The sequence below is a fragment of the Diceros bicornis genome, chromosome 15, assembly GCF_020826845.1.
Source record: "Diceros bicornis minor isolate mBicDic1 chromosome 15, mDicBic1.mat.cur, whole genome shotgun sequence".
NCBI classification, from domain to species: Eukaryota; Metazoa; Chordata; class Mammalia; order Perissodactyla; family Rhinocerotidae; genus Diceros; species Diceros bicornis.
In genome coordinates, this window is record NC_080754.1 from 26,226,855 (window position 1) to 26,244,694 (window position 17,840).

General features: G+C 35.4%; 1 protein-coding gene across 6 annotated transcripts in view; it reads right to left on the minus strand.

Moving 5' to 3' along the window:
* The window catches only part of ZNF148 (zinc finger protein 148), a 115,256-nt gene that overhangs the window by 56,358 nt on the left and 41,058 nt on the right, over window positions 1-17,840 (minus strand). For all 6 annotated transcript variants that reach the window (XM_058555962.1, XM_058555961.1, XM_058555957.1 and 3 more), the window contains one exon: window positions 8,540-8,888. In XM_058555962.1, the coding sequence (XP_058411945.1) occupies window positions 8,540-8,872 (333 nt within the window). In that variant the 5' untranslated portion in view covers window positions 8,873-8,888. The remainder of the gene's footprint in view (window positions 1-8,539; window positions 8,889-17,840) is intronic.

The window sequence follows — 17,840 nt, forward strand, 5'->3', positions numbered from 1 at the left end:
TAACAATTTAAAAAAACTCACAACTCAACCTTTTGTTTTGAATTACCAAAAAAAGTTAATACGAAACAAAGTTCTTCGTGACCTCCAAGTAAATGAGCAAATAAAAGAAGAAAACCATTAGTATATTCAATATCTGTTTTTAAAAGGGTTTAAACACAAGTCTAGAAAGGATGCAAGGCCTGGTAACATAAGTTTTCACACTTTTGGGGACCTGGATCATACTGTTCTAGATCAATGTGCTCTCTCTAATTCAAAAATGTATATTCACGATCCCAAGACCTGCCCTTCATCACTCTGCTTTATCAGCAGGAATGCATAAGTAATAAGTAAGGGATATAATTTCTCATGTCTGTTATGTTCTACTATTAAGCAATGTTACACAAATCCTAAATTCTGTCCATTTGGTATATAGTATGAGACAACTTTTCATTGATTCATTCCCAGAATGGACTCAAATTTATTATTATCTATTAGGAGTACCATGACTCAATTATGGATTATCCATAAATATGGACTATCAAGCAGATATTTAAGAAGGATTAGAAGGACAAGAAGTTGAGAAAAGTTCAAAATATGCTGGCAAGTGAAAAGAATAGATAAAAAGCAACACTATCTGATGCATGGTACGCATATCAAAAAAGCATAGAAGTACATATACCAAAATGTTAGGCGTGATTATATCTAGTGGTACGGGTATGAGAGGGTGTTTATCCTGGAGATATATACAACTATGTTCACACAAAAACCTAGAGATGAATATGCATAGCAGCTTTATTTGTAATTGCTAAAACATGGGAACAATTAAAATGTCCCCCATAAGTGAATGGTTAAACTGTGGTACATCCACACCATAGAATACCACTCTATAATAAAAAGGATCAAACTACTGATACACACAACAACTTGAATGGCTCTCAAGGGCATTATGTTAAGTGGAAAAAGTCAATCTCAAAAAGTCATATACTATACATCTCCACTGACGTAGCATTCTCAAAATGACAGTTACAGAGATGGAAAATAGATTAGGGGTACGAGAGCCAGGGGCTAGGTTGGGGGGGGGAAGGTGTGACAACAAAGGGTTAGCACCAGAGAGATCTTTGTTATGATGGATTAGTTCTGCATCTTGATTGTAGTGGTGGTTACACACATCTACATGTGTGATAAAGTATATAACATTGGACATATTGTAGCAATGTCAATTTCCTGACTTTGAGATTGCTCTATAGTTATATAAAATGTAACCACTGGTGGAAACTGGGTAAAGGGTACGTGGGACCTCTCTGTACTATTTTTGCAACTTTCTGTGAATCCACATAATTTTTAAACTAAAAAAAGGTAAAAGGATAAATCTCGTCCCTTCCCCTTCCGGTTCCTCCCTATCCACTTATTCTCCATGAACCATTCACTCCTAGAGCTACAAGGTGGAGCAAAACAAGGTATCAGATCCCAGACAGGATGAAGACGGCATCTGCATGGGAGGGCTGCCCAAAGCAAGATGTCAGAGTGTAAGCAGGGTGAGGAGGTTCTCCACATAGAAGGGCAGCTCAGCATGAGGTGTCGGAGCCCAAGCAGCATAAGGAAGGGTCTATGTTGTGGGAGGAGGGCAGCCCGGAGCAAGGGGCAAGAAGCTAAGTGGGGTGAAGAAGGTTTCAAAGAGTGGGTGTGGACCAGCATGGTGGATAAGGAGGGCTCCATGTGTTGATGAGGGCCAGTACACCTTATCAAACCACATGCAGGGGAAGGAAGGCATCCATGCAGGGGACAGGGAGTGGCATGCACTGCCATGGAGTACAGAAACCTGGGTAGAGTGAAGACGGCATCCGTCTGGGAAGGGGGTGGCATTGAAGGAAAAATGGTTACACATGGGAGGTGGGGGTGGAGGGTCTGATCAAGTAAGTAAATATATTAAGGAGAACAGAAGCCAAGTTTCTCACTGTCTAAGAAGGGAGTTATAAACTGTGGGAGGGAGAAAACTAAGATGTACTCTGGTAATGGACTGTAACTGGAGGTATCAGTGTGAACTCATGGTTTTCAATATTGATAGATACAGAGATAATTATAGATGTAAATGTGCGTACATATATACATACAAATATATATAATTATACACATATATATATTCTCTGGCTTTGCCCACTGACAGGCCTGGGAGCAGCTATACCCCAACAGCAATGAGCAGCACACTAAGCACCCAGATCTTGGTTTCTAAATACCATTCTCCACTAAAATGAACTAGGGTTCCTTAGAGAAATGGCTGATTCCAGGGTTGAGGCAGGAAAAAGATAAGATAAGCTGAGAACATCTCATGACAGAAGGCAAGAAAGTGCTCAAAGATTGAAGGGACATGTCAAAAGAACATAGAAGCCAGCTTGCAGAGGCTTCAATTGGCCAAATCTTAAACCAACCATTAAAATATTCTTAGTAATAGATTTTAACCCAGTGAATAAAATAAAACTCCTAAGTCCATATTGATACAAATTAATTAATAAATTAAAAAGTGTGATGAGGACTGAGATTAACTTTACAGTAGCAAAACCTGGGAGACATCACCTTAATCAACTGATCAAAGTGAACCATCATCAGAATGGGGCAAATCACGCGCCACAGTTGGTATGCAATGGGGAGAGAACACAGCATCACTTTTTGCAATATCCCTGCCCAAGATAACTTAAATCTCATTAAGAGGAAAAATCAGATAAACCCAAACTGAGGGACATTTTACAAAGTAAATGGTCTCTAACTTTCAAGTATTAGGATTATACAATTTTAAAAGTGTGGAACTAACCCAGACTAAAGAAAACTAAAGAGACATGACAATTAATGCAACATATAAGTCTGAACTAGGTCTTTCTGAAAACAAACTTGAACTGTTAGAGAACAAGTAGACCACTAAGGATATAAAAGAGTTGAAGAACACAACTAGCCAACTGGACTTAACTGACATTTACAAAATAACCCACCCAACAACAGCCAGAATACATTCTTTTCAAGTGAATATAGAACTTTCACCAACTAATCATTTTTTGGGCCCTAAAATAAGTCTCAACAAATTTAACAGGACTAAAATCACACAATGTACATTCTCTAATTACAATGATTAAATATCAATGACAAAAAGATACCTGGAAAATTTCAAAATATTCAGAAATTAAACAAAACACTTCTAATTAATTCACAGGTCAAAAAGAAATTACAAAGGATTAAGGTAAGTTTGGAGCTTCAAATGCTTACATTAAAAATGAAGAAAGGTCTAAAACAATCATCTATCTAAACCTTCTACTTTAAAAAGCTAGGAAAAGAAGGGCTAATTAAAAACAAAGTAAACAGAAGGAAAGAAATAACAGAAAGTAAAGATGAATGAAATTTTAAAAGAATAGTGAAAATCAACAAACCAAAACTTGATTATTTGAAAAGACCAGTAAAATTGATAAATCTCTATCCAGACTAATCAAGAAAAAGACACTATTTCTGATAGTGGTACTTATCAGAAATGAGAAAGAAGAAATCATTATAGATCCTTTACACAATAAAAGAATAGGAAAATATTATGAAAAATTTTGTTCAATTAAACAATTAAGAAGAAATGGACAAATTCCTTGAAAAATACAATTTATCAAAACTGATTCAAGAAAAAATTTAAAATCTGAGTAGCCTTACAAATTTAAAAAAATTAAATTTGGAATTAAAAACTTTCCCACAAAGAAAACTCAAGGTAGAAATAATACCAATCTTACACAAACTTTTTCAGAAAATAGAGGAAGAAATACTTCCTAACCCATTTATAATGAGGCTAGTATTCCTAAAACAAAGATATTGCAAGAAAACTAACATCCTTCATAAACATATACATAAAAATTCTTTCTAAAAATTAGTAAACTGAATCCAACAACATACAAAAGGATGACATAGCATGATCAAGTGCAGTTTATCCCAGGAACGCAAGGTTGGTTTAACATTTGAAAATCAATCAATGTAATTCACTATATTAAGATAATAAGGGGGGAAAAATGACATGATCATTTAATAGATGCAGAAAAAGCATTTGATGAAGTTATACATCCATTCATAGTTAAAAAAAAATCTTTGCAAACTAGAAAGAAAACTCTTCAACCTAATAAAAATTATCTATAAAAAAACCTACAGCTAAAATAATTCTAAATGGTGAAAAACTGAATACAGTCCCCTAAAGATCAGGAACAAGGCAAAGAAGTCTATTGTTACCACTTCTATTCACCATTGTACTGGAGGCCTTAGTGCAATACGGAAGGAAAAAGAAGTAAAAGACATATAGATTGGAAAGGAAGATGTAAAATGTATGGACAATATGATCAGACAATATGACCATGAATAAACCTAAAGAATCTACAAAATAACTACTAGAACTAATAAGTACACGAAACAAGAACACAGGAAACACAGTCAATGTAAAAAGAAGCAACTGCATTTCTACATACCAGTCATGCAAAATTAGACACTGAAATTCTTCAAAATATCATTTACAACTGCATCCAAAACATGAAATACCTAAGAGTAAATTTAACAAAATATGTCCAATAACTCTACACTAAAAACTACAGAACAATGCTAAGATAAATTAAAGAAAACCTAAATAAATTCATGGATTGAAAGCCACTACTGTTTAGATGTTGATTTTCATCAAGTCAATATACAGAATCAGTACAATCCCAATCAAAATCCAGCTGTTTCTTTTTATAGAAACTGAAAGGCTGATTCTATATTTTATATGAAAATACAAACGACCTAGAATAGTCACAACAGTCTTGCAAAAGAATAACAAAATTGAAGGACTTATACTACCTGATTTCAAGATTTACTATAACAGACACAGCAATCAAGATACTGTGATACTAGTGCAAAGACAGAGACTAGATCAAACAAAATAAAAACACAAGAAAAACGATTGAACTTCTATAAAAATGTACCCAAAAGAAATGAAAAAAGGCTTGTACAAGAATGTTCATAGCAGCTTTACTCACAATGGTTCAAAACTAGAGATAACATATTAATCATAAAAGGGGAAATGAATAAACAAATTTTAGGATAATAAAACAATAGAATATTAATCAACAATGAAATGGAATGAACTACTTACTGATACACCCAACCAGCATGGATAAACTGCAAAAACATCATGCTGAGCAAAAGAAGCCAGACACAAGAGCTATATATGATTCCAATTACATCAAGTTCTCAAGGGACAACACTAATCTATGATGGGGGGAAAAAAATCAGAACAACTGTTGTGGAGGGGATTGACCGGAAAGAAACACAAAGAAACTTTTTAGGATGATGGAAATATTCTGTATTTTGATGGGCTGTGGGTTATACAAGTTTATGCAGTTGTCAAAACTCTGAAATATAAGCTTAGGATTTGAGAGCATTTCACTTTAAACTTTTCCTAAATTAAAAAAAAATGTATTTTCACTCAAAAAATATTTGATTGCCTACTACATATAGTCCAGATATTGAGAACACAAAGTTAAAAGGCAAGATCCAGAAAAGAAATTTTATAGTCTTACAAGCAAAGAAATGCAAAATAAGTTAGTTACCACAATGAAAATCACACAAAAGAGAAAAGCTTTTAAGCAGAGAAGTGAAAAACAGTAGATTTCCAACAAAGAATATTATAGGTATATACATGTACAGAAGTAATAGAAAAAAGCATAGTGAACCTGGGCAACTAAAGTAATTTGATATGCTTAAAGTATGAAGCAGGAAGAGGGGCTTCAACTATTTTGTAAGGGGTTGGATATGAAGAGACCTGATTATGAAGGCTCTTTCAGCCCATGGAGAAGCACACATTTTAGTTGTCTGGCAACAAGGAACCTCTGAAAAAGTTTTAGCAGGGAAGTGAGAAGTATAAATCTTGTTTTGGAAAGATCATTATAGAAACTATCTCAAATATAGATTGGACAAGGCTCACTACAGTCAGTCCAATAAAAAGGCTATTACAATCTACAGACTGCTTCATCCAACAACAGTAGAACACACATTCTTCTCAAGCTCACATGGAGCATTCACTAAGACAGACCACATTCAGGGCCATAAAACACACCTTAACAAATTTAAAAGAATAGAAATCATACAATATATGCTTTCAGACAATGATGAAATTAAACTAGAAATCAATAACAGAAAAATAGCTGGAAAATCCCAAAATACTTGGAGACTAAACGGTACACTTCTAAATAACACATGGATCAAAGAAGAAATCTCAAGAGAAATTAAAAGATATACTGAACTAAACGAAAATAAAAATATAACTTATCAAAATTTGCAGGACACAGCAAAAGCAGTGTGTAGAGGGAAATTTATAGCAATGAATGCATATATTAGAAAAGAAAGATCTAAAATCAATCATCTAAACTTCCACCTTAGAAAACTAGGAAAAAAAGAACAAACTAAATCCAAAATAACAGGGGCTGGCCCCGTGGCTTAGCGGTTAAGTGCGCGCGCTCCGCTGCTGGCGGCCCGGGTTCGGATCCCAGGCACGCACTGACGCACCGCTTCTCCAGCCATGCTGAGGCCACGTCCCATGTACAGCAACTAGAAGGATGTGCAGCTATGACATACAACTATCTACTGGGGCTTTGGGGGAAATAAATAAATAAATAAAATCTTAAAAAAAAAAAAATAACAAAAGAAAAGAAATTATAAAAATTAGAGCAGAAATCAATGAAACTGAAAACTGGAAATCAATACAGAAAATCAAAAGCTGGTTCTTTTAAAGTATCAATAAAATTAGCAAGCCTCTACTGGGTGGAGGGGAAAATGGAGAATTGTTGTTCAATGGGTACAGAGATTCAGTTTACAAGATGAAACAGTTCTAGAGATCTGTTGTACCACAATGTAAATATAGTTAACACTACTGAACTGTACACTTAAAAATGTTAAGATGGTATAAAAAAAAGGTGGGGCAGCAAGCCTCCAGTCAGGCTAAGAAACAGGGAGAAAAGACATAAATTATTAATATCAGAAATGAAAGTAGGGACATCACTACAGATCCCATGGGCATTAAAAGGATAATAAAGGAATACTATGAACAACTCTATGCCCACAAATTTGATTACCTATATGACATGGACCAATTCCTTGGAAGACACAATCTGCCAAAACTCTCACAAGAAGAAATAGACAATCTAAATAGGCCTATATCTATTAAAGAAATTGAATCAGTAATTAATAACCTTCCAAAAGAGAAATACAAGGCCATATGGATTCTCTGGTGAATTCTACCAAATATTTAAGGAAGAAATTATACCAATTCTCTACAAACTCTTCCAGAAAACAGAAGCAGAGGGAATACTTCTAACTCATTCTATGAGGTCAGGATTACTCTAATATCAAAATGAGACAAAGATACTATGAGAAAAGAAAACTAGACCACTATACCTCATGAATATAGATGCAAAAACCCTCAACAAAGTATTAGCAAAGTGAATCCAACAATGTATAAAAAGAATTATATATCGGTAGGCAAGGCTGGTTCAACATTCAGAAATCAGTTAACAGAATCCATCACATCTACAGGCTAAAAAACAAGGCTACTGCAATGGCTAGGTAAAAGCTGGTGAGCACATGTATTAGAACACAACTATAAGCAGTTACTCATTCATTCACACCATGCGTCAACACCAGGGATATAATGGCAAGTAAGACAAAATTTACGCTCTCATAGAGCCTACAATTTATCAGAGAGACAGACATTGAACAAGTAATCACGAGTCTCTATTGTAAGGACTCAACCTAGACTGGACAGAAGTGGCAGGCTTACAATCATGAGGCACTAACTAGGTTAAAAAACAGGGAGTGGGTATGGCTGAGGAGAATATTACAAGCAGGATATATGAAGGTCCTGAAGCAAAAGAAAAAGTACAGTATATTAGATGTACTGAAAGGAACTCAGGTTTAATATCACAGAAAGAATAGAAGAGGATTACATAATGGTTGTGGTTTTGCTGGTCATCAGGTAAAAATAAAAATACAAGAAGCCAAAAAAGTTATAGGTGCCTACAAAAGACTACCTCAGGTGATGAACCATGATGTCTAGGGTAAATAGGAAAGACTAAACGGCTGATATTACTCTAGAAAGATAGTGAAAAAAATTAAGAAGGCAGGAATTGCCAAGAGTTACAGAATCTGAAGGAAAAACTCTGGAACGTATGATCTTTTTCCAGTTATGCTCAAGATTCAATCTTTCTACTCTTTACGGAGAAACTCAGAAATTAAAACATCTTTAAAACTTAAGCACTTACAATTTAACACACAGTAATCCTGACAGAGAAATAAATGTTATCCTGGAAAAGATAAGTTTCTAAAATGTATGTAATGCAAAAACTTAATTTTGCCTTTTCAAATACGATTTCTGTCAATATTTAGTATATCTATTTAAGAACACCCATTAGAACTATTTAGCCTTTAAACATTTTCTGAAATTTCTTCAATGACTTGTAGTATTACTTAAAATTAATTACATTTCTAACTATAAATTTAATATCTTTATAAAGGAATTACTTACAGGGACATTAAGTGCATACTGCAGTCCTTGAGGAAGTCTTTCATGTGTTTCCATCTGCTCTTCATCATTTTTCACTGTCTCCTCATGGACCATGAGTTCATCATGTGATATCATATCCTGTTGTCTCATTTCGCTTTCTTGTAACACTTCATCTGCAGCGAGGATCTCCTGGTGAGGCATACTCCGATCCTGAAGTACTGACTCCTGCAGTTCCCCAGACACGGCAGACTGGCCAGACACTCCACCCATTACAACCATTGCCCTGGAAGACTGCATTTCGTCTATGCCGCCACATTTAAGAAATAATCCTTCCAGTTTGTCGTCAATGTTCATGCTTAAGTATAACTGCCTAGAAAGACCAAGTTTGGCAACAAAGCACAATAAATTAGTTTTACGTCTACTTGACATTTTTTAAAATTTCAAATTACAAAAGGTATACACTTTAATAGAAAAATTTTATTCATGTAATTCAGGATTGCCTCCAATTTAAAAATTACCAAGATAAGTTTCCAAAGGCTGGTAGAGTACAACACAAATTTTCATTTTTGACATCAAGACATAAAGTTTCAATCTATTTCATTATGCAAAATGAGCCTGACATAAAGCATATTGGGGGAAAGTATTCATAACACCAAAGGATCCATATCCTTTAATATATTAAAATTTAATAGAAATAAAAAGAGATGCATTAAGAAATAAACTGACAGGGCCAGCCCTGTGGCTTAGCAGTTAAGTGCACACGCTCCGCTGCCGGCGGCCCGGGTTCGGATCCCAGGCGCGCACCGACGCACCGCTTCTCCGGCCATGCTGAGGCCGCGTCCCGCATACAGCAACTAGAAGGATGTTCAGCTATGACATACAACTATCTACTGGGGCTTTGGGGGTAAAATAAATAAATAAATAAAATCTTAAAAAAAAAAAAAAAAGAAAGAAAGAAACTGACAGAAGATTATCAGGTATATCATAAAGAAAACTTAGAAACAGTCACTAAATATATAAAATAATAGCCACTTATAGTAGTAATCAAAGAAATATACATTAAAACAGAGGTACCATATTTCACCCACCAAACTGGTAATGACTCTTCAAAAAATTCATCCAATGTTGAGGTAGCCAAAAAAAAAAAAAAAAAAAAGACACTCTACTGACAGTGGGAGTATAAATTAGTTCAACTATTTCCAAAGGTAATTTGGTACTACGTATCAAAAGCCATAAAAATGCACATATTCTTTGAACCAGTGATTATACTTTTAGGAACCTACTCTGATGAAATCAGAAATGCACACAAAGATATACATGGAAAATCACTATAGTGGTGTTTACAATAGTGAAAAACTGGAAATAAACTATGCATTCAACACGAGGAAACTGGTTAAAATATATTCATACATATTTTTTAAAATTAGACTGTAGTATGGTTACACAACTCAATAAATTTACTAAAAATCACTGAATTACTGTACACTTAGGTGAATTTTATTGTATATAAATTATATCTCAATAGAGTTTTTCTTAAAAATAAAATCAGAATAATGGCTACTCTTGAGGGGGACAGGAGGCAGGAAAAAGGGAGTGTCTGGGAGCTGGCAATGTTTTTTCTTGAGTCAAACACTGATTCCACAGGTGTGCTCACTTTGTAAAAGGTCAAGACATGCACCTGTGATATGTGCACATTTCTATCACCTACTATACTTCAATAAAAAGTTAAAGTCTGCTGAAACTCAAAAAAAATCCATATAGTCCTGAAAATATTCTTGAAAAATATTTGAAAATTTGGGGAAATATCCCAATATATTAACAGAAATATGTGAGTGTGTGTGTTTGAATGTACAAAGGTTTATCTAAAATGCTAACAATATTAACATTAGCACTGGGTGGTGAAATTACCAGGTTTTTTTCATATTTATATTTATCTCTAATTTGAAACTTTCTATAATAAAACATTTTTTTACAAATGTTTTTAAATTTGTTAAAATGACATAAAACTAATATTTTCATTACTAATATATTCTTAAGAAGTTGCACATGATTAAATAAATTCAATACGTCATGATAAGAACTAGCCACTATTAAATAATTACATTATTTTATTTTCTCCATTATTCTAGAAATGACAGACAATATTAAATCTGCCCTTCTAACTTTGGTTGCTGTAAATTCATATTCCATTGCATTACTCTAGGAACTAACATAAGAAAAATCATGAAATTCAAAGAAACCATCTCAAAGAAGGTCAAAGCGTTGGTACAAAATTTGTTTTTAAAAACCAACTTCTATTATCAGACTGTGTGAAATAAACATATATACACTACCCAACATGAAGAGCCCACAGTTATAGTAAATGCATTAACTATGTTTCAGTTTAGTCATCTCTGTCCCAAATCACTCAGGTAGGTAATGGTTACTACCTTGATCATAGCTTTCAGAGGTAAAATAAATGATCAGTTAAATTCAAACACACTACTGAAATCTAAATACTCTTTCATTTACTAACATTATCATCTAGGGAGAAATCTTTACTTAAATGAACAGCTCAAAAAACAGCCATATAAACAGCAAAATAAACAAAATAAAATACAGTTCATACTTGCTAATCTGGTCTTCTCTGATTGTCTTCAAATATTCTATTTATCACATTTCTTTGAGAATAAACTATCCTACAACTAAGTGGAAAGTCTTTTAGGGCTACAATTTGTTTATTCTGGCCATTTCTTTGGAAATCCTTACCAAATCAATTATATTCTTCTCATCTATTTACTGTTTTCTTAAAGAACCTGGAAAGCCTCTAACTTAAAAGGGACTTACATACACACAAAGCCACCCTTTACTGCAATTCTTCATTGCTGCTACAGCTGCTATTGCCACATACGTCATTATTAAAAAATATATATATAGGGGGCTTTTATTTATTTTTTTATAATTTTATTTATTTATGTTTCCCCCAAAGCCCCAGTAGATAGTTGTATGTCATAGTTGCACATCCTTCTAGCTGCTGTATGTGGGACGCGGCCTCAGCATGGCCAGAGAAGCGGTGCGTCGGTGTGCGCCGGGGATCCGAACCTGGGCCGCCAGCAGCGGAGCGCGCGCACTTAACCGCTAAGCCACGGGGCCGGCCCTGTGGGCTTTTAAAGAATGTGGAAGATGTAGAATTAAAGAATGTGGAAGATGTAGATGCAGTTATTAGAAAAACTGACCTAAGACAGAACTTAGTATTAAAAAAAAAAAAGTAGCAGGGCCCACCCCGTGGCCGAGTGGTTAAGTTCGGCACACTCCACTTCAGTGGCCCAGGTTCAGTTCCCCAGCATGGACCTACACCACTCGGCGGTGGCCATGTTGTGGTGGCAACCCATAAACAAAAAAGAGGAAGACTGGCAACGGATGTTAGCTCAGGGCCAATCCTCCTCAGCAAAGAAAGAAAAAAAGAAAAAGAAAAAAAGTAGCCAAGGTTGAAGCTGACTTGTTAACCCAACACAAGGTCTACATTTCCCTAAAGCAGGGATCCTCAACTCCAATATTTTTGATCATGTACCTAATTTATTTTTAAAAATTTAGCATATCATAATATATGCATACTATTTAAAACTACACTCCTATAGTGTTATGTATATATTAAAACAAACATAAAAATATAATTTTTTTACTAACCTTATCCCTAACATAGGCTGAAACAATAAGTAATGAGGAAGTCGAAGTACTTCGGGGACAGAGAATATTTTGGGGAAAAAGGCAGCTTTGCATAAAGTGCCAGAGGGAGGGACTTAGAATAGGAAGAGAGCACACCACAAAATAGAGGTAGTAAATGGAAAGGAAGTGGAAATACTGTAAATGGAAGACAAACTTGACCTCTTGGATAATGTTCTTGAAACAGGCCATATACACACAAAAACGAATCTCTCTTCCTTTTTTACCTTTACGGTTTCTTATTCCTATGACCCCAAATTAAGCCATACATTTCGAGTTATTGGCTAGCCGAGAAACTGTTTTTGAGATTGTGTCCCTGAAATACCAGAAAATACTAAGATACCAACACAGATTTCAAGATCCATAAACACAGCCCTGACAAGGTTTTAAGGTGAGCCTTGGAAATATGTATCAAAATGAAAACTTCATGTACCCTTGACCCAGCAACCTCACTACTAGGGATATACACAATCCTATAGGCTTATTCATAAAAATTAACAACAGATACATGTACAAGGATGTTTCGTGCAACCCTTTAAAGCGAAAAGATTGGAAACAACCTAAGCACCCAGTGACAGACTTGTTAAATTAATTATGATTCAACCATACAATGGAATATACGTAGCCATTAAAAGGAATGAGGTAGCTACATGTGCTGGGTGAAAAGTTCTCCAAGATATATTAACAGAAAAAAATCAAGAAGAAGACACATAGACAAATAAAGTGAGCCATAGTTGTATCACACACCTCAACTGGTGTCTGGGCAGAGTAAGCTGGACAGGAAATGAAACAGGCCTCTCAAACAAAAAGTTAATTTCACCAAGACTGTGGTAAAAGGGAAAAGGACAAAGCTACACTACAAAAATGATAAAGTAAAGAAAGTACATTTTTTATTGTCCTTGAAGCTCTCTGATACGCGCTTATCATCTTTAACTCTCCTCCTTCTAACTCCTACATGGTCTCAGTCAAAGCTCTCATGGGCCTTAGTGCACATTCAAAACCCGAATACAACAAAAGGTCCCATACTCAAAAGTTAACACACGCTACTTCCTTTCACTAATTTCAATATTTTCAGGAGGATCAGCCAAGTGCAAAAAGAGGAAACTGATGTAATCAATCCACACTAAGATGTGAATAGTTAAATGTCTCTTCCTGCTAAACCTTCAAAAAGCCAACTGCTTTTTGACCCAAATGTCTACACAATTAATGGAAATTCAGGAGTTAGGGATATTGCACAGGAGAGAGGATTCCTTTAAATCATGTCACTTACATGAAAGATTGCTCTGGAAGAATTAAATATGCAAATTAATAAATGCAATTAATTTGCATTGCCAGGAGCCTCTGTCCAACTGGGGAAAAAGGAGGACTAGGTGGAATAATAAGCAATAAGCCACCCTGAGCTCCTTGTGATGACTCATTATTTTTTAAGTGAAGGGACCCTGGGCAGCTGACAGAGGGTATAAAACAGCAGAGTCATTAAGAACAAAGACAGGATGGACAATGATGTCCTAGGGCTAATTCCACTAAAGGTGAGATAGTACTCCTTCTTCTGGAATTCAAGTTACCCAGAACAGAGATTGTTAAAAACTAGAATAGAGCAGGGAAGAGGAAGGAAGGGGCCCAGCTCCAGCCAATTTCTCCTAAATCTCCCTTTAGCAGATTACTTCAAACTGCATTCTTTTCCGCCTTCCAAGTATGATTCTCCCTTCATCTCCAACCCTTTGCCAGAGAAGCTCAAAGATACAGCAACAGGGATATTCAGGGTGCCACAATTCTGCTTCCTGCTCCATTCAATTTCCCCTCTCCCATACACACCCCTACCCATCCTTCTCTATTGAAAAATGTTTTGGTTCAGCTGTGTAAAAGTAATCCAAATTGTAGCTGATTAAGTAATCCTTGGTCATTTAAACCTAATGGCAATGATGCATTTAAAGAGAACATAAATTATCAGCCATCACTGTCTCCTGTCTTCCAGAAAAGACAGCTGACTCTTCTTGTTGTCACCTTCAAATTGAATGCTTCTAATCAACAATTAGAAACTAAGCTTTATAGATTTGCAAGTAGAAATAGAGTAATTAAGCTCTGAGTCAGGGCTTTTAATAAGGAATTAAACACACGGGTTTTTAATACAAGTATGTGCTACAATTATTTCCTAAACTGTGGAAACTGTTAGGGCTTGTTTTCTGTTAACAAAGTTAACAGAAGCATAACACATGGACAACTTGGGCATTACTACTCATTTTTAATCAACTATAAAAGCCACTTAAAATGCTGACTGAGTTTTTTTTACGGAAGTTCTATGCAATTAATGAGGAAAATATCTTTCTAAATTTATTAATAGGTTTGAGTCTGTATTATAAAGTTCAGAGATTATCATAACGTGGAGAGGAAGGACAGCTAACGTGTCAAGGATCTATTAGAGGCAAAACCCTGTGCTAGGTACATTTATATATGTTACTTCACTTAATATTTACAATAACACTCAAAACAGTTACAGTATATCCCCATTTAACAGACGAAGAAACTGGGGTTTACCCAATGTCACATAGCTAGGAGCTAAGCTGGGATTTCAAAACACGGTCACGTGGTTTAACGCACTTTCTATGATACCATACTACCTCCTGACTTGAAAAGGCCCTGGACACATTAAGAACTCACTGAACTCATTCTCTTCTCACCCATCAACTCTAGGGCCACCTGTCACCACTACTTGGCTTGGTAAAGCAATCCAACACTCCTTAGCTGGCTACTCCCATCTCATGGCTAGCATGGGAGAACTTCCTAACACAGAATCCCTTTTTCTCCTTCAGGAGGAATGGACACTTTCTACATTTCCTGTTCTCCCACTTCCATCTATTACTCACACCTCAGTGAATTTTTCTGCATTCTTTTTTTCACAGGTTTAAAATCCACCCTCTTAATCCTTCTTTCCATTCTTTCTTCAAACCTTGAAGAACTTGAACTATATACTATGAGTCAAAACAGATTATAGTGGGCAAGCTTAGGAACCTAAACATCATTCTTTTCTATAAAAAGAATAATTTCCAACTCAAAATATTCTCCCAAATCAACAATACCCCACCTTGTACCAGAACCCATTCAACCTATCAGGAAACTTCACTTGTAGACAGAAGAGAAGTACTCAAAGGAACCTATTCTGAAACAGATAAAAAACAAAAGCTAGATTTCACAAATTACTTCCAATCCAAAGCATTTTCAGCAAACTCCTTTTTGGCTGGAGGATGCCAGTTACATTAATTGGGATATTAACATTTCTAACCTACGTAGGAGTCAGTAAGAAACTATACCTTAAAAATATCAGCATTAGAAAAACAAATATCAATCAGCCTCAAGATCAATTGGTTAGACAAAGCAAGAGACAAAACCGTTATCAATACATATTTAACAATTTGCCATTTGCCATTCCTAAGAAGTTTTCTATTCTCTCTCATCCTTCAAAAGTATAGTTTTGGGGCCAGCCCCGTGGCATAGCGGTTAAGCGCGCGCACTCCACTACTGGCAGCTCGGGTTCGGATCCTGGGTGCACACCGACGCACCGCTTCTCCGGCCATGCTGAGGCCAGGCCCCACATGCAGCAACTAGAAGGATGTGCAACTATGACGTACAACTATCTACTGGGGCTTTGGGATTGGCAATAGATGTTAGCTCAGAGCTGGTCTTCCTCAGCAAAAAAGAGGAGGATTAGCATGGATGTTAGCTCAGGGCTGATCTTCCTCTCACACATAAAAAAAGTATAGTTTTGATCTAAGCAAAAAACTGCTTCATCTCTTATTTAAAAACAAAATCTACTTCTTGTCTAGGCATATTCTACATTCAGAAACCCCTTCGGATATACCTTTGTATAACCACCATTTTGCACCTATAATACTTATCTTATAAACTATGCTCCTTGATGATTTTTAAATTGCTACTATTTCAAAACATCCCAATAGGAGCATCATTTATAATAATGGCAACTGGACAAAATGGCCTTTCTGATTAGTGCTAGCAACAATAAAGATGCTTAATAAGAGAATTTACAGGCTAAGACCAATCATGTTATATAATAAAGATTAACTAAAGAAAAATCTGTGATCGTTTTCTAACCACAGAAAAATAATTTATAAATATTTAAGCCCAAGTTAACAGGCATTTTTATATGCCTGAAGCCCCCCTCAAACAAAGCAAAGGTAAGCAGAGTCTCCATTCCAAATACTTATCACCAAAGTCTTCTAAAACAATGTAGCGGCAAGAAAACTGTGGTATTCAGAAATATTAAAACATCAAATTTATGGCAACTCAAACTGTTTGTTAAGAAACAGCTATAATTTACCTTAAAAGGGAGAAGGAGAGAGAAAAGGCAAAAAGGGTCCAAGCAAAACAGAATCCTACCTTCTGCTGGATCTAGTTGTTTCATCTATCACATTTTATGCCAATATCAACAATTCAAACATTAATATTAAAAATACTTCTTCTATTACAAAACTATACTTTTCTACAGTCTTGTGTAGTAAAAGGAATATCAAAAATATTTCTTAAAACAAACTTCCCTGTACATTATGTGAACAAACATTAAACACCTAAGTTATTTTTAATATGTACTATATAGTAACTAAGACTCATTCCAGAACAGAAAAGTTACCTATTTAAATCAACATTTCATTTTCCACACATTAGACAAATGCTCTCACTTTAACAGTACAAACCCTACTTGTGAAGTACAATAAAAATAAAAATGGCTTCACTGCCTTCAATGCCAAGAAGACCTATAATGTCTTATAACCATTTATTAATAAACTTAAATCAAAAGGCCTAATATAAATACTGTATACAAGTACACAAATTTATCAAAACTAACTGTTATCTCAAGTCTCTTAAAAAAGGTACCAAGGTTAATATATGTTAATGTTGACATAAAATATGGTGGAAAACTGACAACTAGTTTCCAACCCTTTAATAAATTCTATAATAGAAACATAATATTTGATACTTGTTTCAAAATACAGTATTTACAAAAGGACAAGAACTATAAAATGTAATGTACAATGAAATACTTTTCATCTAAAAACAACTATGTAAAGTATATAATGTCTTTGGAAATAAGTTGTTCTGATCATATCTAAACATTGAGAATAACAGGCTTTTTAGAATTAGAAGCGTCATTTAGCTTTATGAGTAGCTAAAAAAATCCTCCCACCCAAGGCCCCCACCCTTGCCTTGGAGTCTAAAATGTCAGACAAATCACTTCAACCTGGGCCGGCCCCGTGGCTTAGTGGTTAAGTGCACGCGCTCTGCTGCTGGCAGCCCGGGTTCGGATCCCAGGTGCGCACCAACGCACCGCTTCTCCGGCCATGCTGAGGCTGCGTCCCACGTACAGCAACTAGAAGGATGTGCATCAATGACATACAACTATCTACTGGGGCTTTGGGGGAAAAAAATAAATAAATAAAATTAAAAAAAAAAAAATCGCTTCAACCTAATGGCAGTGAAACAAAATGAGGAATTATCTCAAGTCAGTTTTAACTTTTAATACCTTATTCCACCTTATAATATCAAAACTAATAGTGTTTAGTCAAAAAACCACGATGGGGGCCAGCCCGTTGGTGCAAGCGGTCAAGTG